At 43.4% G+C, this 24,539-nt stretch overlaps 1 protein-coding gene across 1 annotated transcript in view; it reads right to left on the bottom strand.

The window, feature by feature from the left end:
* Positions 1–10,751, bottom strand: part of KCTD16 (potassium channel tetramerization domain containing 16) — a 245,964-nt gene extending 235,213 nt beyond the window's left edge. Inside the window, exons 1-2 of the mRNA XM_036894988.2 lie at positions 10,030–10,751; positions 8,510–9,660 (exon numbers count right to left, since the gene is read on the bottom strand). Coding sequence (XP_036750883.2) covers positions 8,510–9,341 — 832 coding nt within the window. The 5' untranslated portion in view covers positions 9,342–9,660; positions 10,030–10,751. The remainder of the gene's footprint in view (positions 1–8,509; positions 9,661–10,029) is intronic.
* Between the last annotated feature and the right edge of the window lie 13,788 nt (positions 10,752–24,539).

Genomic DNA, 24,539 nt, shown 5'->3' with positions numbered 1-24,539 from the left:
AGGCGAGGAAACTGAGGCACTGAAGTAAAGTAATTTGCTTTAATGATCACACAGCCTAGAGACTCAGCCTCAAGCACTCTCGGCTCCAAAACCCGGGCTCTTAAACACCATGTCAGGCTGCCTCTGCCATTAAGGAGTGATCGTTAAGGTTCACGGGGAGAAGGAAATGGAATACTTCAGCTGTAGGAAAATTAAGAAGGAAACTGGTCAGTCTCACCTCATCCGTTGAATTTCAGTGACTTGTTTTTTCCCTATTGGGCTATTTTCTCCATTTTGCAGCACTTTTCTGGCTCCTGAGTCCCTCCTGTTGTTTCTCCAGCCCCGGCCCCAGCCCAGCTTCAGTCTGCTCCTGCCTGGGCAAAGGGAGTCCCCAGGAGACCTCGGCCGTGAGTGCCTTTCTCAGTGCCCTTGAGCTGGGATCTCAGGGCAGGGCTAAGAGGGAACATCTCTCGGTGAGAATTCCCATTCGTGTGCCAAGTGCTCAGCCTAGCGCCTGGAACACTCCCTGGAAGTTGGGAAATGCCATGATTGCTCCTTAAAGCGCCGTCACACCCTCACCGCTCTCCTGCTCTTCTGTTGAGAAATGATGTCATGATTCTGTTCAAGGCAGTGGCATCTCCAACCATGACAGAACTCTGCAGGAGGCACATATTTTTCACTCTTTTGAGAAACATTTGTGGAGTATCTACAGTTTTTGTCAGGCACTATGCCAGGCATTGTGGGGAGCACGAGGGACGCAGTGCCTATCTTCTCAGAGTTTACAGGTGATGTTAAAGAGACAGTTAAGTAAGCAAGTAGAATACAGTATTTATGCCACATGGTAAGGAAAATAGGATCGTATGGGGCCTAGACAAGGGGCGACTCATATGGGACACGTAGGCTGACGAAGGCCTCCCAGGAGAAGTGACCTTCTAGATGGGGACCCGAGACACTGAATCAAAGCAGGTAGAGGCAGACTCCCAGGCAGAGGGAACATCAGCTTGAAACCTGAAGAAGCAAGTGGAGAACCGCATTTGGGAACTGAAAATGCTAAGTCATGAATGCAAGGGGCAGGATTGCCCAACAGAAGGTTCTGGAGACGGAAGCAGAGGTCATTCCATGAAGGCCTGTGACTCACAGGAAAGAGTTTGTATTTAACTGTAAGAGCAGTTGTGGGGCAATGAAGGACTTGAAGCAGAGAAGTAACCTGGTCAGACACACATTTCAGAAATCTCACCACATTTGCAGCAGGGAAAACAGACCCAAGGGGGAAAACACTGGACGTGGGGTAGAGAGAACAATTTAAATGTCTTTGTACTGGTCTAAAAAAGTATCGGGGGAGGTCACAGAGAGGACATAACTGCTAGTTGGCCCATGAGCTGGACCCAAGCAACTGGGGGCTTCTCACCTCCCGCCTCTCCTTGGAATGACCTTCTGCTTGCCCCCCCCACCCCCCCCACCCCCCCGTTAGCTAACCACGGACATAGCCTCGAGACAGCGACACAGTGGGGAGGCCATCTGTAGGGGATATACGACCGAACCCAGCTACTGCGTGAACACTTACGATCTGGCAGGTGGGCGTGGAGATCTAGGCAACTTGTGACTGCCTGAGACAAACCTTGGAAGTAAGCGCCCTTGCTTATTAAGCCTGCCACCTACCAATCCGTAGTGGGCTATGGGGGTAAAATTGCAATATTTCCAGAATCTCTCACCTGGCTTTAGTGCATCTCCATATCAATAGGTGTTTCCAAGGGGTGGAGAGAAGTAGTCCATCTCCATATCAGTAGGTAATTACAAGGGGGAGCTAGGACATATCTGGACTGGAGAGGTTGGTGGGGGTCCCTATTTGCAGCCAGGTGGTGAGAGACACAGGTGTGCAGAAGTGTCTCACTGCTTGTAAGCAATAAACAGGTTTCTCCCACTTTATTTCTCGCTTTGGCTGATTTCAGTTTCAAAGGTATTTTGCCCTGGGATTTCCCCCCCGAGTTACATAGTGTCTTTGCCTTCCATGGAAGGGGCTGGCTGCAGATTACACCCAGGAAGCTCCGGGCTTAGGAAACAACAGAAGAAGTGCTGGTGGTCTGGTCCAGAGCAGCGTCCGTGGAAACGGAAAGATGGATGAACTTGGGAGAGATGAAGGATAAGAACCAATCGGACTTGTTGAAGAAAGCAGAGGGCGGTTGTGAAGAAGGAAGACTCGGGGATGCCACACAGGTTACCTACTTCCCTGGGCAACTGGGTCCACTACTAATGCCGCTGCCTGGGCTAAGGAACACAGGGAGAGAAGAATTTGGAAACACAGGTGATGAGTTCAGTGAAGCTTCAGCACAGTGAAAAGAATCCAAGAATACAGAATTAGAATAGCCAAGAGGGAACCTTTCCCACCCAAAATCATTCTTGCTCCCAATCAACAGGCCCCAGTGCATATCTTGGTGGGCTCATGGTACCCCTGAGGGTAGTCCAGGCTAATGATGAGAACGGCAATGGAATACTAGGTAGTTCTTGAGTGAGTGTACAGAGAAGCAGGGACCTCTTTTATTATCTGCTTTATCGTCAGAATCAACTTAGACAACGGAGACGGAAGATCTCAACTGCTATTTATCCACATGATAAACACGATAAAACTTTAACAATAAAAAGATGCCCTTCTCTTGCATCCACAGCATATAGCATTTCAATCTGCCAAAGAAAAGTTAAAATGGATTTGCCATCCTTAAGATTTCTTCCCAGAAAAACTGAACTTAAATCTGATCAAGGCTGTAGAGACTAGAATCAAGATCCAACAAACTTACAGAAACGACAAGGGTGAGAAAAGAAACATTAATGACATAGATCATAGATAGGGACCAGCAAGACCAGAACGCTGGACATTCAACATGACGAACAACTTGGTTTCTTCCGGCGAATTTTTTTAAAAAGGAAGAGACAGAGACAGAAAAAGACAAAAGGAGAGAGGGAGGGAGGAAGAGATTAAAAGTGATTTAAGATGAACATTTTGCCACTTCACCGCATATAAATTATATGCATTTTTAAAATCTTGAAACAGAAAAGAGGTAGCAATCAAAGATAATGGATTGAGACTTCATCTGACTCTTAACCTAACTTTAAGAAAATATTGTAAGAACATCAAAGAAGTTTGAATCCCAACTAAATACTGGAAAATCTTAAAGAATTATTAATTTTGCGTGTGATAATATTGTCATGTTTTTTCTTAATTCATTTTATTTTAGAAACATATAGTATACTATTTGTGGATGAACGAAATGATCGCTATCTGACATTTACTTCAAAATAATCCTGTACAGACAGAAGGGAAAGTAGGTAGGAATATATATGAAACAAGATTGGTCTTAAAATGATATCATTTTGGGAGCTGGGTGTCTGCACATTTGGATGAATTTGAAAATTTCTGTACTGAATTTTTTAGACAACTTGCCAAGAAATGCAATATTTGAGGAAAGCTACAGTAAAGAAAAAGAGCAACAGTCAGTTATGATGCAGAAACTGAGCATTCATCTATCAATTTCCAAAGACCTGTTTTTCTATATTTTGGATTGGCACTTTATTCTTACGCATGGTCTCTTCTCTCCATGGTTGGTGTTTGGAGGTGTTCCAAGTGGAGCTTTGTGGCACTTTCTCGGCTATTTCCATTTCTAATTCCTATGATAAGATATAATCCTCATTACACCATCAAAAACACTTTGTTCTTCTCTTTCTAGTCACGTTTAATTTTGAACAGATTGAGGCACTTCAGGGCAATCTCAGAGACCTCCCATTTCTGCCTACAGACTGACACTTGTCTTTCTGCCAAATTCATTCAGTGATGACATGGACCCAGGAAGAAATGCCTCATACAAGGAAGGGATTGAACCCAGGTTACATATATTGTTTGGCATGAAAGTGGAAAGTGTCATAAAATATTTTGCTAACACGTTTACATCACTGTTACACCATTGTCAAATCGAGTTCAATGCTCCGAGCACAGCATTTAAAGAGACAAGAATAAATCACAGCCACCACCTCTGCCCACTCTCATCACCAGTATCGTCCAGTATCTGCCCAGGCACTGGTCTAAACTGAGTTCAGGATGAAGCCTCATACTCAGACTGTGATGTGTTTTTAAATTACAAATTAAGAAGCCTCAAGTCTTAAGAACTCTCCCTTTGGAACACAAAGTTACCTAATCCAGAACTATTAAGTTTTCTTATGTACAAAAAGCCCTGAGAAAAGTAACACTATGCCTTCCAAGTATTCTGTGTATAATGACAGAACAGAATTTTTACTGAGGACACGTCTTGACTACGGCATGGAGAGAAAGAACTTGAAGACAGGAATGGCTAAAACAGGAGGAAAAGAGGGCATGTAAGGTGGGGAGGACAGAAAAACCTCACAGGAAGAAGAGATGGAGGTGGAAGGAAAACTACACCGCTCTGTTGTTTCATTTGGAATGTGCCAAACATCACAGCTCTGTGGGCAATAAAAACTGAAGTTCTCAATGGCATCTTGAGCTAGAATCATTTCAGGGTGGATGCATTTCCACCTGTTTTCCTATAAAGAACTCATGTCTTCTGGGAGCTTTTAAAGTCAACGCTGAATAAGTTTTTCACCACATATTCCTTCCCAATACAAGGTCATGCAGCTGAATTCTAAGAAATCATTTCCTGACCTACTATTCTCTGACACCCCTTTTTCAGTAACAGCCCCTTAGATATATACTGTGTACATAGATCAACTTAGAGGCTTTTGTGGAAACAACCTTTTAAATTTAAGGAAATGAAATAGAGAGATGAAAGATTAAAATGCACCTACAAGCAGCAATTTGTTGGAAAGGTGATGAATCCGCGTCTCGAGCTATAACGTACTGAAAATTCCGAGTGTTGTTTTTGGAGTAAGCATCCTGAGAATTAAACTCCCTACTTGTGGTCATGTTAGCATGGTTTTACTTGAGGCAAATTCCTTTGAATCTGAGTGCTTTCAGGCATTTGTCTGAAGTAACTCACTCATGAATAGGATTAAGGAAATATTCATAATTCTCTCCAACCAAGAACCATCTCCCCACTCTCTGGGGCATGGGAAGATGGCTCCATATAAGAGGTTCATTTATTTCCATGCATTTGTGATTTTGTTTATCAAGTGATGTGAATGGCGATTGACTATCTGGTTCAAAACCAAGACTCCTCTTTTCCAAATTACATAGCTCCCATTTTGAGGAGAATCAAGAAGGCATTCTCTGATGTTTATGATACTGCCTTCTGTATTATGCTTGAAGAGAAAAGAGAGGTAATCATTTAGGTGTGCAAGAAAGCAATTTACTTTCTCCTTGTTTTAAGTTAAAACCTATCTAAAGTACTCTGTGAGGCAATCCAGGGATACATTTCTTTTCTGTATCCCTGTATCACTCACATTTTCTTGGTTGCTGGTAAGTGAATCATAATCCACAGGATCTCACATACATTTGGGTGCATAATCAATGTAGACAAATGCTTCTCTTACCAGCCTCCTGAGCACATACAAACACCTGCTGACATCAGCTCGTAGTTCTACATGAGCTAAACACTCAGCCAGAACTACCAGATGTTCGCCATCAATTCTAAGCCTACAGGAAGGTCAAATGAGGCGACCATCTAACCTGTTAATAATGACAGGGAGATCTGGAAACTTCCCATTTCCCCTTGGAAATCTTGCAAGGAAATTTGGCAAGGGGCGGAAAAGGTCTCTCCCCATGCCTGTCAACCACCAAAGGCGATGTATTACTTTCCTGCTGTTGATTTTTTCCTGTGATCTGGATCCTGGCAAAGTGACTCCACATTATCCCTGGGTAATTATTACAGTCTCATTGTTTGGAATTAGTTCCTCTAAAGAGTCTGTCACTACATACATATATTACATATATATAATATATATGTAATGTATATGTTCACCATCTATTATATGTATAATGTTTAACTTCCTGAGGAGGAAGTGGAGGGAGCTGAGTTCCCCTGCAAAGAGCCCCTCTGTGGTGGTCGGTCGGCGGGCTGCGGATGCGGGCCCCGGGGGAGGAGTCGAGTGCCGCGGGGGCGGGGTCGAAGCTCCGGGGGCGGAGTCGAGGGCCCCGGGGGCGGGGTCTAGGTCCGCGGAGGAGGGGTCGAAGCCCCGGGATCAGACAGGGGGCGGCCCCGGGGGCGGAGTCGCGGGCCCCGGGGGAGGAGTCGGTCCCTCGGGAGCAGGCAAGGGGCGGCCCCGGCGCTCCGAGGCGTCCGCAGGGCGCGCCTGGGCTGCGCTCGGCGGGACTGGGCGGCGCTCGCAGGACCCGAGCTCGCCGAGGAGCGTCTTTGCCTACAGTCCACTCTCTGCTCTAGAGCAGTTCCCATGCTTTCGGCCCATGAACTCTGGGCACAACAGCTTGATGAATTAATGCTTATATAGGCACAGTTGGCAGCTTCTAATTAAATGATGATGGCTAAGCGGCTGCAGGGAAGCGGTTATGCGCGCTAGAGAGCCAGCTGTCAGTTTCAGTGGTCCTAAGAGAGGTTCACATTTTGCTCTGCATGTCAGGTACGAAAGGGGAGGCATATCATAGCCAATGTGCATGCTGTGCAATAGGAAGTTGCCGTGTGTCTGTGCTAGCCTGTCCCTACCTAGAGTGACGGAAAGCAAACTGCTCCTAGGCAACCTCTCAGCAATCTCACAAAGGGAAACAAAACAAAACAAAAATCCCAGCAGTTATATCAGGAAAACTGAGTCTGTCCAGCGCAATCTAAAGAGGACATAGTGTTAGACAGATGAGCCTTAGATGAACACAGAAATGCCAATGGGCTAGTAGGCAAATAGATTTCAGGTTCTGGGTCTCGTTTATGTGAGCAAGCGATTAGAAATCGAATGTGTTGGAGAGGAGATGGCTGGTATATGTTTTTAGTTATTTGAAGCTTCTTAAAATGCTGTTTTCAAATATTAGAAATTAGAGAACAAGGTAAACATCACCAATCTCTATTTTAACTCTCTCCAAGTTGCATTTTTACAAAAGGTTAGAAGATCATTGTTCTACAGAATCATAGATAATGTCAGACTCAGTTATAGAAAGCTAAAAAGCTGGAGTCTTATCTCTACGTGGGAAATTCACCAGAAGGAAGAAAGCAGTATCTGGTGACTGACTCCAGCACACACAGACAGATGAAGAACATGGAGAGGGCTCTTGGACCAAATGATGCTTGTCCTTACATACACATCAAAAGGTACACTCCTGAACTGACAGCTGATTGTATTTTGTTCCTCAGCTGTCTTTCCTATACAATCCATGTGTCTTCACTTCTCCAAATCAAATGTGTGTTAAACCAGAACAACCCAGCTTCCTACTGGCCTCTCCACCAAGGTTCCCAGCACCATCTCCAAACAAATAAACACAACAATAGGCAAAAAAATCAGTTCAAGAATTCAGTCCTACTTTCATACTTCAAGAAATTTAGACATTTCAACCCCCCAAACTTAGGGATGTGCCTTAAACTAAGAATAGAGGAAATCAAACGTTAACACTAAAAACATAATTCTCATGGAGTTCACTTCATCCAGCTCCCAGCCCAGTTGAAAATCAGTGATTAAGCACTTAACTTAATAGGCTGATTTATTGTTCTCCCATCAGAGAGCAATGGCTTATAGTTTATTTAGAATAATGCCATTTTGTAAAACAAGGCAATCTGTACCATTATGTCATCATTTAAGCAAATGGACTGACCTTTAAGAAACTCTTACTTAAAAAACTTCAGTTCAATTGTTTCCTTTTTATTTCCTCCAGTTTCCTTTTACGTCGATAATTTTATCACCTAAGCTGTCTGAAGGTGTCTGCGCATGATTGACAGTTCTCAAGGATCTAGTTCCTTGTAGCTGGATCTCAAATAAGGCTTAGCTTAATTAAGATTGCAGCACAACTCAAGTCTCTACAAAAGGCCAAAGAATCAACTAGCAGATTTGTAAAGCCTATAAAAGCAAATTTCTGACTGGGGGGGTAGTGGAAGGGAGGGGGGTCTTGCATCAGTCTATACTGCCATCTACCCAAGGCCACATCATTCAGTGCAATGTCCATTTGTGTTTTCAAACCTCCGGATAAATGCAAGTCTTCAGCAACCAGCTGAACAGATCGTAAAGTTCAGATAAAAGAAGAGCAGCTCTTCACCTGCTATGAGTCCACCAACCCCCTCCCGCGGTCCCACAGCCAAGTCCCAGTCACCTTATCCTCACAGTTCACAGTTGGCCAACAGACACATATATCTGTTTCCATTTCACATAGTACCTCTACCAATGTCCTCTGCATCTTGCGATTTTTGAAGCCTTTGGCTATTCTGTGGCTTCGCTGGACAAAAGGACAAAAGTTGCCTTAGGTAAGAAGACATGAGTGCCAAATTACAGCCTCTTAATGCTCTCATTATACCTCAAGAGTTTATTTTAAAAAAAAATCACCAGATAGTATTCCTTAGACGTTGACTAAACATACAGACTCTACATCTGCGAAGAGAACCAATACACATGAAAAATAAAAAGAAGCCTTTGTACTTACGGTAGAAGACGTACTCGGTGTAGCTCGACCACACTCTGTCTTCTGTGTACTGGTTCACGAAAGACGCCGTCACCGAGGAGTTACAGGCCACCATGTGGAACCCACACTCTGACAGCATGTCGAAAGCCCTTTCCAGATGCTTGAATTTGAGATAAAATCTGGAGGTGTATCTTTCTGGGGCTCGGTCAGGGTCTCTGCTCTCATTCAAAGTTTCTCCAAAGACCTCCTTTGCCAGGGAAATCCTTCCACAAACCAAAATCCGGGGAACTCTCCGAAACTTGGCATCTGCCTGCCCCTCCCTGCCTGTGGTGCAGGACCCCCTGTAGCCCACGGTAATGAAGCCCCACTTGCGGTCAGCAGGGAGCAGGGAAGCCGGAGGGCAGATTCTCGGGTCGCTTCCTTGGGAGGCATCTTCAAAGTCACTGTGGCAGAATTCGTCTGGGCTGTGCTTGATTTCCTCAGGGGTCAGGAGTTTGACCAAGTCTGGGAGCTGGAAGTACTCAGCTTCCCTTTTCAGTCTCCCCCTTTCTGGAAAGTGATCAGGCAGGACCACCTGCCTGTCCCTGAGATAGTCCAGAATATAACGGAACAAGAATCCATCTCTGTCAATGAAAAACCTTCCCTTGGAGTCCTTGGCTAGATCGTTAGCCGTTTCTCTCTTTGGGGAAAACATTTTCCACAGGAGGGAATGAGGGATGCTTATTAATGTGGAATGGCGAGTGAAATACACTTGACCCCCAACATTCAGCTCCACGACCTCGGGGAAGGGGCTGGGAACTGCGGCGCCCTGTTCTCGAGGATAATAACGACTACAGTTTCCGCTCAGAGCCATGGTCCTTTTCTTCTTTTTCGTCTCCTGTTTTGAGGTGAAGGTGTAATCCGACAGTCACAGCTTTATCCTCTGCACCAACTTGTAAGGGAAGGAGAAGGATGCCAACTTGTTAAAAATGACCTCCTCTTACCCCAGTTCTTTTCCTCAAGAAAGCAAAATTCAGAAGAGTCCACAGGTGAAGTGATGCTGCAAAAGTAGTTTAACCCCCGGCTGGTGATGAGCGATTACTTCACGGAACAGAATCACCTCCTGTCCATCCCATCTTCCCCCACACTCGGTAGGCAAGGCAGGCCAAGTCCCCGGTTACTCAGAGGTCTCTCTGAAGGAAAAGTGAGAAATTATTTCCTCAAACCCAGCATGAGTCAGAAAAAGAGAGACTGCTGGAAAGAGGAGAGGGAGGGAGAGGGAGGGAGAGGGAGGGAGACGGAGGGAGGGAAGAAAGGAGGAAGAGAGATTATTTTACATAAGCAGCCCTGGAATTACAGATTTCAGCCATTCTTCAACTAAATCCTAGCTTCTCTCATGCTATTTTGTGTCTACATGTTTATGTATACACTGTCTCCAGCTATTAGTATTAAAAGCATTGCTATTTGCATTTCTGCATTAAAAGGAAATATGCGATTTTCAACTTCTAAAGGATTTTTTTTTTTTCAGCTGGAAGGGAAAAGCAAGAAGCCCCAGAACTTACCTTAAGTGAGTGCTGGAAACCCAGTTCTTTTGAAGAAATACCCATTTATAGAGCAGTCAGTATCCACAGCCAGAGTCTGAAGCTTGTCAAATCCCGAAGAGGTAAAGGACAGAGGTATCAATGAAAAGTGCCAGAGAGATGTGCTCTCAGAAAATAATCATCAGACATATATATATATGTATATAAATATGTACTTGTGTGTATCTATGTATGTATATATTCATTCCCAATCTCAAGTTAACACAAGTCACAATAAAGTTAAATCGTGTGAGTGGTGGTTGGACTGAAGAAGCAAAGCAGAGAAAAATATTCAACTAAAGCTTCTCCAGGAAAAAAAAAATCTATGTATATACCTATCCAACCTATAGAAGGAATCCTTAAAACAGAAGAGAGTTGCAAGAGGTACCGGGACTTAGAAGCTTGTCACAAAGCCCAGAAGCAGAAAGAGAGACGGTGGTCCCTGCTGGGGCCCCAGGTCGCCGCCCCCCGGCCGGCGAGGGCGAACGGGCTCCCATGCTCCGGCCAGGCGGGGGCTCGGGCTCGTCCGGCGGGCGGCGGAGCTGCTCGGCTCCCCAGCGCCCAGCGCAGTTCGGCGGCTGTTGTTCCGGCAGTGCAGGCAAGCAACCATCCAGGGAAACGACTATTACATCATCTTAAAGGAATACGGCCTGGAGAGCGCGGAGGCAGCCCCGCGGCACGTCCTCCGCGGTGACAGGTCGCCGGGGCGGCACGGGGACGCCGCGCTCCGGCCGTGGGCACGCGGCTCCCGGGCGCTCGGGGCTCGGGGCGGGGCGCAGCGCTGCGCAGCCGCTTCCCTCCCGCCTCTGACCGCGAGTCTGGAGTTTCCGAGGGCCTTTGCTTCGCCTTTTCTCCTGCTCTTTAGACTGTCACCACGTACCGCAGAAATACCCATTCCAATGGTGAGATAAATGCAAGTGATTTTTCATTTGCACAGTCTACAAACAAACCCTTTGTATGAGCACTCAGTTTCTGCTGAAAGGCAAATTTCCCCTCTAAGGCTTGTTTTTTTAAAAAAAAGCACACCGAATGACCCCAATGTGCAATCTACAAAGTGACGTTTTTTCCTTAATTCAAGGAGATTAAACCTTGTTCTCTCAAATACCCTCCTCTTTCCTCTTTCTCCATTCCTCTGCCGCCCCCACCTCCAGCAAATAAATAAATAAATAAAGTCTCTCTGGAATTAATGATGCTCTTTTAAAAGCATATGTGAAGTGCTGGTAACCTCAGAAAGTCCCCAGTTGACATCAGTAAGTCATTATCTTGGCTTACCTGTAAGAGATGGTTTACCTGCAACCTTTTCCTGGGGTGGCTTCCTTCCTAGCATCTCTTTGGATGTGTCCCACCCCCTCCTAATTCATCCCCGGAGGACTCGTGGAAGACACGCCTGCAAGGACGTTTTACTCCTGTCCCAGAGGGCTCCCTTAAGTGCTTCATTAGTGCTTCAGGCAGGCATTTCCAGGGCAACCTAATCCACTGACAAAGTGCTTCCAGTTGATCCTGCCAGTCAATAATGGCCCAGCCAACAGCTTACAGTAAGTCGGCCATTTCCCCCATAAAATGCGTGTGTCTTAGGACTTACATTCCTATTAAGAATAAAGTACTTCATCTATGAATAATACATGTGAGGCACACTCCGTTCCAAACAACTGCTATTTTAAAAAACTGAAAACCAAAAGTGGAGAGAAAAGTATAAATCAGATACATTTTATGGGATACATGTGTTTATTGCCAACTCTTGCCCCAAGAATTACCTTGAAGATAGACTCAGCATTAGGATAAATTAATTTCTGGTTTAAACAGTCTTTTCTTTTTGTAAATATCAGGCTACTGAACACATTCAAGGTATTAGGTAACAATCTAACACCTGCTTATAACTAATGTATTAACCTGTGCTGGCCTCAATCATTGGGATTTTAATGCTAGACCATTCAAAGAAATGTTTATTATTTGATGCACTTATATCGCCATCTACCGTCCCTAAGCTATCAGGGCAGACAATTTACGTGCTCCAAAAGTCAGGTTTTTTCTTTTAGTTTTTATAGCGGTTTGAATATTACACAGACATGCACTGTTCAGCATGATGACAAAATAAACATTTAGTTGCCACCAGGTCAAGGGAAAAATAAATCTGCATTTATGCCTATTAAGGACTGGGTTCAATTGTAGTTAAAAGTAATCAAATGTTTTATGTCTAACCAAGTAGGCCTGTACACAATGGCAGCAGTTTTTGAGATTGGGTATTAAAATATCCCGTAAACGGTTTGGCAGGAAGTGGAGAATACGAGCAAGAAAAAGCATAGTTTTTTTTTAAGCTAGAAGGAACTAGAGAAATGGAAATCACCATCTCATCTTAGAGATACCGAAATTGAGGACCAGAAAGGGAAAGTGCTTCCACAGGGTGACACAGTTTTGGAGGAGCAGAGTGGGGTTCAGACCACTGCCTATTCAGGATGACCAATGGCCTGTTTTTAACCTTACGGATTCTAGAATAGGGATGGAAAAGAGGCAAATAAAACAAGAATTTCAAGATTACCACACATTTGAAAAAAAAAAAAGGAGGTCATTTTAAAGGCCTTTTAAATACTAAGTTAAATTGCAAGGCTATAAGATTATATACCATTTAAAAGAAGAGTATTCTGTATTTCACAAATGAGGAGTTCTCTTCATTGGTCTTGCTTCCACAGTCTATTTTTGAGACAAGAAGTTTTTAACCTTTTTTTTTTTTTTTTTTTTTTTGGAGAATGGACTGCTTAGAGAATCTAGGAAATCTAGGAAATGAACTCAGAAGCACAAGAGTTTGCAGTCAGCGTCAGGAATTGAGCCTCTTGGAAGGGCTGAGCTAAAGAGAGGAATCAGGGGAGACCACACGGCCAAGGACTCACATTCCCTCAAATTTTGACTATGAACCTTCTTTTTGAAATGAGATTACATATACTCTCACAGAAACACACTCTGAGGGTTGAAAAAATAAAACATTCACCAGATGCCTTTAATCTTGTGACCAATGGCTGGGCTATAACCACCCAAAATGCATTCCAAATTTGCATCTTTTAATAAACATTGTACATAACTGTGCTTTTTGCAAAGTTGTATAGCTTTATGTTCCTTGTGCTGAAAATGTTAATTTATTATAGTAAGCTGCTTAAAAATAAACAACTATTTTGTTAGCCCACTTTTTTGGTATATTTACTTTTTAGTCTTCCTGGAGCCTCTAGAAATCGAGAGGGTCTGGGCCTCTCTCTCAACCTTTGAGAGGTCAGGGGTTTGGTTCAAGATTGGCCCAAAGCCCATTCATGTTGGGGTCTGTGTATCCCAGGTTAACATCATCTGTATCATACTCTTTCTCGTTCGTTTCTTAGGGATGCAGACAAATGAGAAGTGAGATTAGAGAGAGAGTAGGCTTGAAGGAAATCAAGCAATACACCATATAGAGAGATTTAAATAGCACTGGAGCAAGCCGGCGTGTCCCAGGGAGACTGTCAGTGTGCCAGGCTGCTGGGTGCCTTAACGTGAGGCATGACACCAGATCGAGGCTGTAAGTGAGCTCCTGTCCTTGGTGTCAGCAGATAACACTGCTGGTGCTGTTATTCTCTTCTGGCAGCTCTCTGCTGAGAAAGTGGATGCTACACTCGGCCTGAAAGCTGAGCATACAGGAACAGATTTCTCTTAAGGGAAGATCAAGGAACAGCGTTCCATCCTGTTCTTTGTAATATTCAAGCCTATAGCACATCAAGACGCCATGGGTAAATTGTGGAATTGAGAAAATGTGTCTTAGCCTCTGTTTCCTCTTTCCCGCTCGCACACGCCCCCACAGCTGAATGTTGAGGAGTACATTCTCAAAAGGACAGTTTTAATTTTGGAGTAATGTGATCACTTCCCACATCCTCACTCCCTAACATGCTTGAGTTTTCTCTGCCCTCAGGCAGAGAGAGTTTTACGCTGACTGTCTTTGTTCTGAGGGAGGGAACTGATCTCACAAACCTACCCATACTGAAATGCTGTGCGCCCACTGTGCTACACACCCCAAGGACTGCGATCATCGCCGTCATCTTAGGAGCTGCTGTTGATGGAGGCATCTTAGGAGCTGCTGTTGATGGAGGGCTGGCCGTCAAGTTCTCACAACAGTCATTCCCCTGTTCCAGCTCTGCCTGACTGGCTGTGTGACATCAGACAGGAGACTCAATGTCTCTGAGCCAATGTAAGATGGAGATAAGACCTGCCTCCCAGGTGTGTTCTGCAGAGTGTATGTAATGATGCCTGTAAGATCCCCCCAGCACATTCCCTGGTGTGAGGTAAGTGCCTACTAAACACCAGTAGTCTTTGGGATAGTGGTAAAAGCTGTGTTTGTTTTTAGACTCAAGTGGAGGCATGAAGAAGGTACAAAAGATGCCCAAAGATTGAAATCCAGTTCTACTGCCTAATCTTTGCTCCTCCCTCTATGTAGCTTCAGGTAAAGACCATTGCTTGTTGTAAATGTATTTATTAAAAATAGGGGGATTTCAGGCACTGGTGGGGGTGATGGGGTGGCAGAATGGAGAATTGAGATTAATCAGCATCACTATGGTTGGAAATAAAAATGCCACTGTCTTCTGCCAGGCAAATTATGTTCCTGGTATCCTTTCATTGATCCCACATGGGATTATCAAGTACCTATCCTGTGTCCAGCACACTGCTAGGTACTTAAGATACAAATCTGAATTCAGAACAATCTCTGAACTCAAACAATGACATACAAATATGCTCTCCTAATTCAAAATCATTCCAATGGAAGACAAAGCTTAAAAAGTTCTGGATTCTTGAGACTGCCTCTTATTTGCAGAAAGATGCCGGCTGCTGTATTCCGCTTTTGCTTCTGCACGTACTTCATGTGCAATTTGGACAAAACACTTAACCTCAGGTGGCCTCTGCTTCCATATCTATTAAATGAAGCTGTCTCCCCTTACAGAGATACTGTGACTGATGGCAAAATGAAGATAAAATATAGCTGACAGATCTTCAGAGACATGCTAGGAAGTCATTTGCTATGGAGGAAACAGGAAGAAGGCAGGAAACAGTGATCTTTCTTGTTATAAGAATTTGGAGTAGATGTGCATAATCTTAAATGTAAAAGGGGAGACCCTCTGCAGCCTCAGAACCACCTAAAAGTTGGAGGGTGCGGCAAACCTTCAGTCAGTTGTTTCTGTCAGTCTCTCCCTGAAAACACTCTTGCACTCTACTCTTATAAAATGCTAATAAGAGCTAATGCTGTTCATATCATGGTACCTCTGAATGGAAGTCTGCAGAATAAAGTTCTTTCAAGTGAACTTTCCTTTGGAGAGGTGAGTTTTAAAAATTTCATGTTGATCTGAAAAAAAAGTACTACTCTCCAGATATGAAGGTGACACTGTTGGTTGTATTTAACAGGGTCTAAGGATTTTTTATGTGCTTGTGAAGGAGGTACACATATCTATATAAGTGTGCTTGTGTGGTTACCTTTTAGGTTTCTCTTCAAAACCAGGAAGCTTTTCAGGAACAAATGGTCCAAGTTAGGAGAACACAATTTGGCTATAAAGTTGAGTGAAGCCAGCTCACACATTTGTGTTTTGAAACCATGATCTCATCAGCATGAAACCCAAAAACAGAAATTCAGACTCAATTTCTTAAAATGGATTGGCAAGTGAGAAAAAAGTAGAATATAGCTACCCAACTGTCAAACAATTGGTTCCAGCAAGTACACATGGAATACTTTAGGAATAGCTGTGCTAAAACAAGGGGTCTGCCCTCGCCTCCCCCTGCAGTGCTCCCCCGAGCAGCCTGCTTACCCATGTTTTATTACCCACTGTATGATGCTTGTTACATACGTTGTATTATACATGCTGCCACAGTTCTTATTATATTTGCCATATATTATGTAATGTATCTTTTGGGAAAGGGGTAGTATAATTTGTAGGTCAGTAATTGTCAACTTCTTTCTCCCACCTAGGAAACCCATTTTCAAATGACATCTCTGTTGTAATACCAAAATATGCAACAGATACAAGAAATATCAAATCAGAATAAGCTGAGGTGGTAAGTGCAAAAACAATCAGAAATCACAATAATAGATCATCGGTCTCTAGGTGCATTATAATTTTTTGCTAAATAGTTTTATATATGCATAAATGGAATTTATTGAACCCCCTGAAACAACTTACAGGAAAGAGTTTGAAAAGCCTGATTATAATGAAAAGGATCAGGTTTTAGAATCAGTCAGAGGAAGGTTTGAAAGAGGTGCCTACCAGCTGTATGATCATGAGCTAATCTCTTTACTTCTCTGAGAATAATCTCCTCATATGTATATTACAAATCAAAATATCCACTTTGCAGGATTGATGTAAGGATTAGAGATAATGTTCTGAAAGTGCTTGGCAAGTAACAAATGTTCAATAAGTAATGGGCAATGTGATTATATTTATGTCCGGCTCGATTGCCTCCTCTGGCCCTCTTTCCCCCCTTTCTGTGCAGCCCCCTGGGTCTGCATGAGTGAGTAGATGGAAGGGTACCACATCACTCATTCATGCTGGTGATGCTGAAAGCCTGCTTCTGCTTGCAGGGGGAGTAGGAGAAAGGCGAGCGATACTGGGAGGTCTAAGCACATTTGCCCTTGGAGATGGATAATTAGCTCATTTAAAAACATATTCTCCTGCCTTAAAAAGTAGCTATACCTTTCAAAGGTTGATGAATGACAGAAAGTGAATGGATAGGCTGGCTCATTCAAAACACCTCGCATCATTCTGCAGTGATTCGGCAGTCACTTTGGTGTGGCAGTTGTTTGTGGAAGTCATTTTTCACGACTAAATGCAAACATGTCATACTCGTAGGTTGGAATGAGTCTTACCAGTGGCATCTGCAGATGGGGAATAGCAGAAAGATAGAAGGGCAAAGACCAAATGACAAATGGAAGGATTTGGTTCAAGGAACAAAATCGAATTGCTTTATTAGAGGACTTGAGAAGTCGAAGCTGGACGTTTCAGGCATGTTCTGACATACCACTTGGTAGCCAGAGCCCTTTCTTTCTTGCCTTTGAGTTATTCGCAAGAAATCCGTGGGGCAGGGACCATTTTTCATTCATCTCCGTATCCCTCAGCAGGGAACCTAGGGTCTGGCATCTGGAAGATACTCAGTATATGTTTGTTGAATTTAATTGTAGAAGCAAGAGTGTATCCTCAGAATGGCCAAAGAAAATGATATGTTAAGAAGCTGACAAGGTCATGTCAGAACGAGCTGTTGGTTGAGAATATAAGGTAATTGATTACAGTTTATTTCTGAAAACACAGAGTTCTCCATACCTGCAGGGAGCTTTTCATTTGCTCAGGTCACGTCCCAGAGACATCAACTGACTACAAAAACACAGCCTTTCTTAACTCACCTCTGCAAAGAGGTCATTTAAGTCTCTAATGTAAGTCAAACTGGAATGAAAAAAGAAAAACTATGACAAAGAACACCCCAGGAAGAATAACATGTCATGAAGTTCCCAGTTTCAAAATTTCACTCACGTCAGTTCTTAAAATATGCATGTCTGTGCCCGTGGCCAAACAAATTAATAGAATTAACAAATTAAACCAACCCTGACTGCCAGACATTTTCCCATACGTTATTTGTTTTAATTGCTACCACAATCCTGAACTGTTGGCATTATAGGGAGAAAAAAAAGAGCCTGTAAGAGATTAAGTAATTAGAAACAGGTCACACCAACCCTGTCTGATCCCAAAGCCCCCCTTTTAACTACATCAAACTTACTCAGGCATATTATTTCTTTTATTAAATATCTTTTATTATGTGCCCAATGTTTGGATTTGACATTCCACAGAGCAACAATACATCCCTAGCATAGATCACCACTATGCCCCCAATCCTAGTTAGGTGCATGGCACAGAGATAGCACTCCAGAAGGACTATTAAATCGAACAAGTGCATGAGTGAATGAATACATAAATAAATGAATGAGTGAACAGACTACCAACTGGGACGATGAAATCCAGAAATTTTAGCTGGTTATAGCAAGAGTCTGATGTCTGATCTCTGGTGACATGTCTAATTTTCTATACTCCTGAAATGTTGGTTCCAAATGGGAGAATGATTCCAAAGAAAGATGAAAAATAAAAAGTCTGTGATTACAGCGTCAGAGAATTGGCCATTCATGAATCCAAAATGATGAGCAATATAGATTTATATATTTGTATTCCCAAATTTAAAAGCTTTAAGCAATAAGAGACTGCTTTTGGGATAAGACTCTCCCTCAGAACAATAAAAGCACAGGTGTTTTTTTAAGCGCTTCGATCCTGGGGGAAAAAATGATTTAGTTAAAATTTTTAAAATGTCTTGACAAGGTACCGGACAATTGAAGTCCAGCCATTTTATGTATCAGTCACTCTGCATCCTTTCTAAAAATGTGTGTGGAGGTGGGTGTGGGTTCAGATGGCCTGGCAATAAGTGACCTTTATAGACACACAAATGGCACAAGATTTAAGGGACCAAAGCACACACCTCAAATGTGAGTTGGGAAACATCACTCTGTTGCTGGATAATGCAGATTTGCATAGCTTCTGCCAAGGAAATTGCATGTTACCTGCATAGAGAATTATCTGAGCCTCAAGCACATGTCAGAATTACCCTAGAGCCTCTTGAAATGATAGGCTGGTTTGCAATGTGTGGTTCTTGTGGCTGCCAGACAATATCAGGCAATTGTTTGAAATGGGCCAGCGTCACAGAGCTTCCCGATAGATCTGGTTGCCATTCACTAGGAAAAAGAACGTCAATGAACAAATGGAGTGGCACAAAAAGATGTATGAATCTGATAGAAACTGCATTCAATCTGGTATCTCTTGACTGGCCCCTTGAATTTTTCATATATTTAAATCATCTAAGTTGTGGAAGTGCCATCATACTAGACACACAGGTTAAGATTACCCCTGGATAGGATATGGAATACAAATCATACATTAAGATGAAAAAAAAAATAGACAAACATGCTAGGGGTGGAGAAGTGATTGATTTCTTCTTTGCACCAGAGAGTGAGCAAATGCACTCTTTTTATTGCCATTTCACACAACGACATTTGTGCCGAAGGTGTAAAGAAAGAAAAAGTAACTGCTCCTTGAAAGTGACCAGTGGAGCCCACGTTGAGCACATCAGGGCCTCACAATAATAATTCCTTTCCTCCCAAAAACGTTCACCTGCAGAAGCGCTGGCTAACCAGGGCCAACAGCAAGTCCTCAGGGATCCAATTAGTGACAACTAAGGTTGTTGGAGTCCAACAAAAGAAGCTGTGAGCTTCGTTAAAATCTCTCTTCTGCTCCTTGTCTCTTATCTTCATTTACTCAAATACTTACATATCTATTTGTACAAAGAAGTAGGTTAGACATTGCAGAGGATGCACTGATTACTCAGACAGCCAAGGAGCATCATACCTAGCACAAAGTGCCCATTAATAAATTATTGATGGACTCAAGAAAGCACCACCTCATGTCACTACGCCTTTACTGGGCATTAAGTCAAGAGAGGCACTCATTTGGAATTCTTTTAGAACTGCCCCAAACCAGGCTGACTCCTTAGAATCCGGATGGTCTCAGAAATATTTTATATGTGTATATAGATGTAAGCCCATTACAGCACTAGTCCGCACCGCTAATTTATATTTGGTTCTCAGCCAATCAGGACTAAGAGCCACCCCTCCCAGTCATTTATTTACTGCAGCCCGTCCCTCTTTGTGCCATTACGTGCTGAAGATGGCTGACGAAGGGTGTGCAAGGAATGATGCCCAGGAGTCTGCAGAGGACCGGGGAAGATACTGAACGGCAGCAAGCAGGTGGCACTGCAACAGCTCCGCATGTCCCCGAGGGGATGTCCTAAGAAGCTCAGATCAGCAGACAGGTGCTACCTCGTAGAAATTCTTTTGACATTTTAAAGGGCAGAATAAGCCACTCTGCGAACCCGGAAAGACTGACCCCCACCTGCCATAAGGATAAACTGCAGAAATCTATAGCCAGAGGCCTATAACAACTTCAAGAAACGAAGAGAAAAAAGGGCAATCGCCAAAACACGTCTCGGAGGCATCATGCTGCAATTGCCATGTACGGTTCCAATTTCGTTAACATGGTCATTCACAGGAACAGGTTCCCATAATAAACGGGCTATGTGGGTAGTTCAGACTAAGGCTGGAGGTGAAAGAGGAACCGAAACCCTTGCTATTTCAGATGGTCTCCTGACGTGACCTCCTGGGAGGTTGTTTGGGGAAGCTGGCTTTTTGTAGCAACAGCAGTTCTTGAAGGCGATTGTGTAACTAGAGGAGATCTAATAAAAGAACAAGAGTCACTTTTGTTCAGCTCAGAAGAAAACCTACCGAGTGATTTTGATCACCTTTCATTCCTGCAAATAAAGTTTGCCTGATTGATCAACCTAATATTCACAACTTTGGGATGGAAAAGGAGATAAACCTACAAAGAAATACTGAAACGTAATTTAAGTACTGAAAATGATGATTTCCTGGGCAGGGAAGCATTAGGGCACCATGGTTAAAAGTGGGGGGCTTTGGGATCTGGTAGTCCTGGGGCCAAATCACGGTTCCATTGTTTGCCAGCTGAGAAAGTTATACTGCCTCTCTAGCCACAATTTTCTCATCTGTAAAAGAGTTAATAATTGCAGTTCCTTACAGAGATTTTGTGAGGACTAAGGCAATGCATGTCGAGTGCCTAGTTCATCACCAAGTAAGTGTAGATTTGGGGATTTCTCGTGCATTTTTTTCCCCAAACTGCTTTCATTATTAGCTCTCCAGATCAGAGGGTAGAGCTGCGTCACTGCCCTGAGCCATTCCTCACCGTGACCCCAGACAGATCTGCAGGGAAGGGAGCAGCGAGGCCACACAGCCCCCCTCTGGGCTCCAGAGCCTCCTACTGAGGCCTTTGGGAAGGTCAAAGGACACCGTATGGCAATGCTGTAATGTTCCTCATTTAGATAACACACTCTCTACTTGCCAGATTGTCTGAGTCACCATCCCAGTCCCCAAAATCTCCAGTCGTTGCTGCTCATTTGTTCAATGTCAATTGTTCGAGCATGGTTGCTTGAACATAGGATGTTTGGGCAAAAGTTCTTGCACATCAGGAAAGTTCTCTTCTCCCATTATATATTCTCCCTTGTTGACCTGGGTCAGTCTCAGTGCACTGTTATTATGAAAATGACTCCAAAATCTAAATGTTTGGCTTTGGCCTTTTTCCATCTTCTGTGTACCTGCTAGGCATCTTCACGTGGGCCTACCAGCATCTTACACTCAAGTCCAAAGCCAAATGTCTATTCGTCACTGCCATTCAGTATGTGCCACAAAATTACCGCTGAGTTAGTGGCACCACTGGCCTTTCTCTGCTGTCCAGGTAAAGGGCATCATCTGGTCACTCCTTTTCCATTGGCTCCTGATATCCCATAATCAAATCTATCCACTTTATCTCTTCCATAATTCTTTCAGGTATCTCTTCTCTGCCATTTCTACCTTCTATGAGCCTTGTACCCAGATTGGCATATTCAACAAATAATGACTGAGCATTTACCACAAGCCAGGTGCAGCTCTAAGCTGTGTGCTCTCAATTTGGGGACACAGACAGGAGCAAGCTAGACAAGGTCCTTGCCCCCATGGGACTTCTGTTCTAGGCAAGGAACACAGATCTGAAACAAATAAACAAGGGAACAAGAAAATTTCAAAAACAGTGATATGGGCTGTGAAGAAAATAGAACCAGGTGATGTGCAAAGGATGTCTCAGGCTGGGGACAGGAGACAAAGAGAAGAGGATGGGGTGGTTCAGGTTGGGACTCTTTGAGGAAGTGATATCTGAGCTGAGGTAAGAAGCCAGCCAGGTGAAATTCTAGGCACAGCAGATTCTAGGTAGATGGAATGGCAAGAACAAACTCTTGTTGAAAGAACAGAGGTTCAAGGTCAGACTCAGCTTGGCTTGTTCAAGGAACCAGGACAGCCAGCAAGTTGGAGCCCGATGGGCAGAGGTAAGAGTGTAGGAGCTGAGAAGCAGACCCCGGGGCGAACTGTGGGAGGCCTCATGTGCTGGGGTGAGGGTGTAGATTTCATTATTGGTATAATGGGAAGTCATTGGTGGGTTTAAAGTTATATGTGACATGTTCTGGTTTACCTGTTTTTTAAAGCTGTTTTTGGCTGCTGTGGGGATAAAGGACTGTAGCGTAGCAAGATCAGTTGTAGGGCAATCAAGGACAAGAACATTCCAGGAATCCCTGGATAGATGCTGGTGGCTCAGATTAGGTTTAAGGGAGAATAAATGAGGAAAAACCGGGGAGGATTTGCAGGCACCATGGAGGTACTGGTGGCAGTATCACTGCGTGGATCTGCTCATGTTCTCCCTGCCAAGCTTTTTCAGCTCAGTCCATTCAACACAAATCTGACAGCATCATCTTTCAAAGGATGCCACTCTTTGCCCAGATATTAATTGGTTCCCTGTCGTTTATGGAATAAAGTGCAAAGTCCTTGGTAGGGATTCAAAGCCCTAAGTTAGCTAGCCTCAACTGATTTAGAGATACATACAAAGGAGCTTATAAGGAGTGGAAAAGGACTCACAAAGCAGTTCAAAAGGTCAGAAATAAGTCATTTCATAAAAAGGGCTATTCACAGAAAAGTGGTGGGATTTTGATATGTCAAGAACCAGCACTCATAGCTCTTTAACTACTCTTAATTTAAGAAGTTTTCTGCCATAAATGAAAGAGCCACAACATATCAACTGGTAGTTATGCTTTTACTTCCAAGGGAAGAAATGAAGAAGTTCTAGGAAGAGGAAGAAATTAACTAACCCTTTAGAACACAAATAAATACATAAATGGATTGATTTTTGTTAAGATCGTTGATTTCATCCATTCCCCCTGAAAAATAATATCCAATCACAATGCAATTGAACTAATGCTGCACAACAAAATTTAATGGTCCAGATAACTGTAAAAAGAACTCAGAATAAAATCATGCTTCTTGAACGTATGATTTCCTTTTCTCTCCACCTGAAACAAACATTTCTTGGAATTTAGAAATTCTTGTCAGGGTGATTAAACCAGACTGAGAAGTCCTTAGGGTCAGGCCAGAGTAACAGAAGAGGGCAGTGGTTCCTCAGTCTCTGCATGGCCTTGAAGAAGACAAATTCAAAGTTACCCTGAGTAGCCCTGTTCACTTACCCAGGTTCACCAAGTGCGTCTAAGTTTCAGTTGCTTGTTTCTTCTTACTTGCTAAGTCTCAAGCCCCCAGACAAGGTTGACAATGAGGTCCCTCTTGAGTCCCCTACCCCACTGTGTCCTGCCAAGCTTGTGGGGAAATGACCACTTCTCTCTGTGATGTCAAGAAGTACAAACCCAGCTCTATGTTCACATTAGTTATTAATTGTTTTGCCTTTTATAGAATGGGTGATAAAGAAATTCACTTTGTTGAGCATATTCTATCTGCCAGGCATTGCTCTGGGTGTTAAGGTTATAGCAGTGAACCCAAACTAGCCAAGCCCCTTTCTTCACGGAGCTTGCATTCTACAAAATGAACAAATAAAATGTCAGATGTCAGATGGTTTTAAGTTAAGTCCAATGGTGAGAAATATAGTCGGGTGAGGACACCAATTGCTGTTGCAGGGGAGGAGCTTTAGTAGCAACCGGGACAGAGGGACAGGGATAGAGGTGGGATAAATGTGTTCTTTAGTAGTTTAAGCTTAAAAGGCTTTTTCCTGGCAGGTGAACTATAGCAAGGAAAGACATTCAACAATCGATAGTAATGATAGTTACCATCTATTATTATATTTATAGTGACTGTCACTGTGCTAAGTAAGCGTTTTTCATTTTTATTTCTCACAATAAACCAATGCACATTATTAATGTGATACTTTAAGGTGCAAAGGAAATTCCAGGAAAGGAAGGGAGAGAACAAAGGAAGAAAAGAAAGAAAAAAAAAAGAAACCAGGGTTCAGATAAGTGCAGCAGCTTACCTAGTCGATCCTACTCATATGCACAGAACAATAGACAGTACATCCGAATGCAGTCTGACCCCAAACTCTGCCCTCTTACCCAGCACTGCACTGGGGTGCAGAGAACAAGGCCATAGACTCTGCCTTGGAGTTGCTGATAGTCTAGTAAGAGAGACTCATAAACAGATAATTCCAGTAGAGTGAGAGGAGCTGTAACTGAGGTATAATGGAGTTAAGGAGAGAAGTGACTAAATACCTGAGGGCGGGGGTGGCATCAAAATGCAGACATACTCGTTTGCATTTATACAATTTGTTGCTCTCTCTGGGCCCGGTTACCCACAATGAATCTGCAGCTCCTTGCAAAGCCTCTTTCCGCTGGATTTCCCCATTCTGCCTTCACCGGCCACCATTTGTCAGCCTCATCCTGTACACAGGGGCCACATGAAGTCTTTAGAGCCATTCTGGGGAAGGAGGACAAATAACAAGACAGTAATGTACCTTAAGCACGCCCAGGAAAAGATGAGGAAT

The sequence above is a fragment of the Manis pentadactyla genome, chromosome 13, assembly GCF_030020395.1.
Source record: "Manis pentadactyla isolate mManPen7 chromosome 13, mManPen7.hap1, whole genome shotgun sequence".
Taxonomy (NCBI): Eukaryota; Metazoa; Chordata; class Mammalia; order Pholidota; family Manidae; genus Manis; species Manis pentadactyla.
Note: the sequence above shows the minus strand (reverse complement) of the source record. Positions and strands in the feature narration are given on the sequence as shown.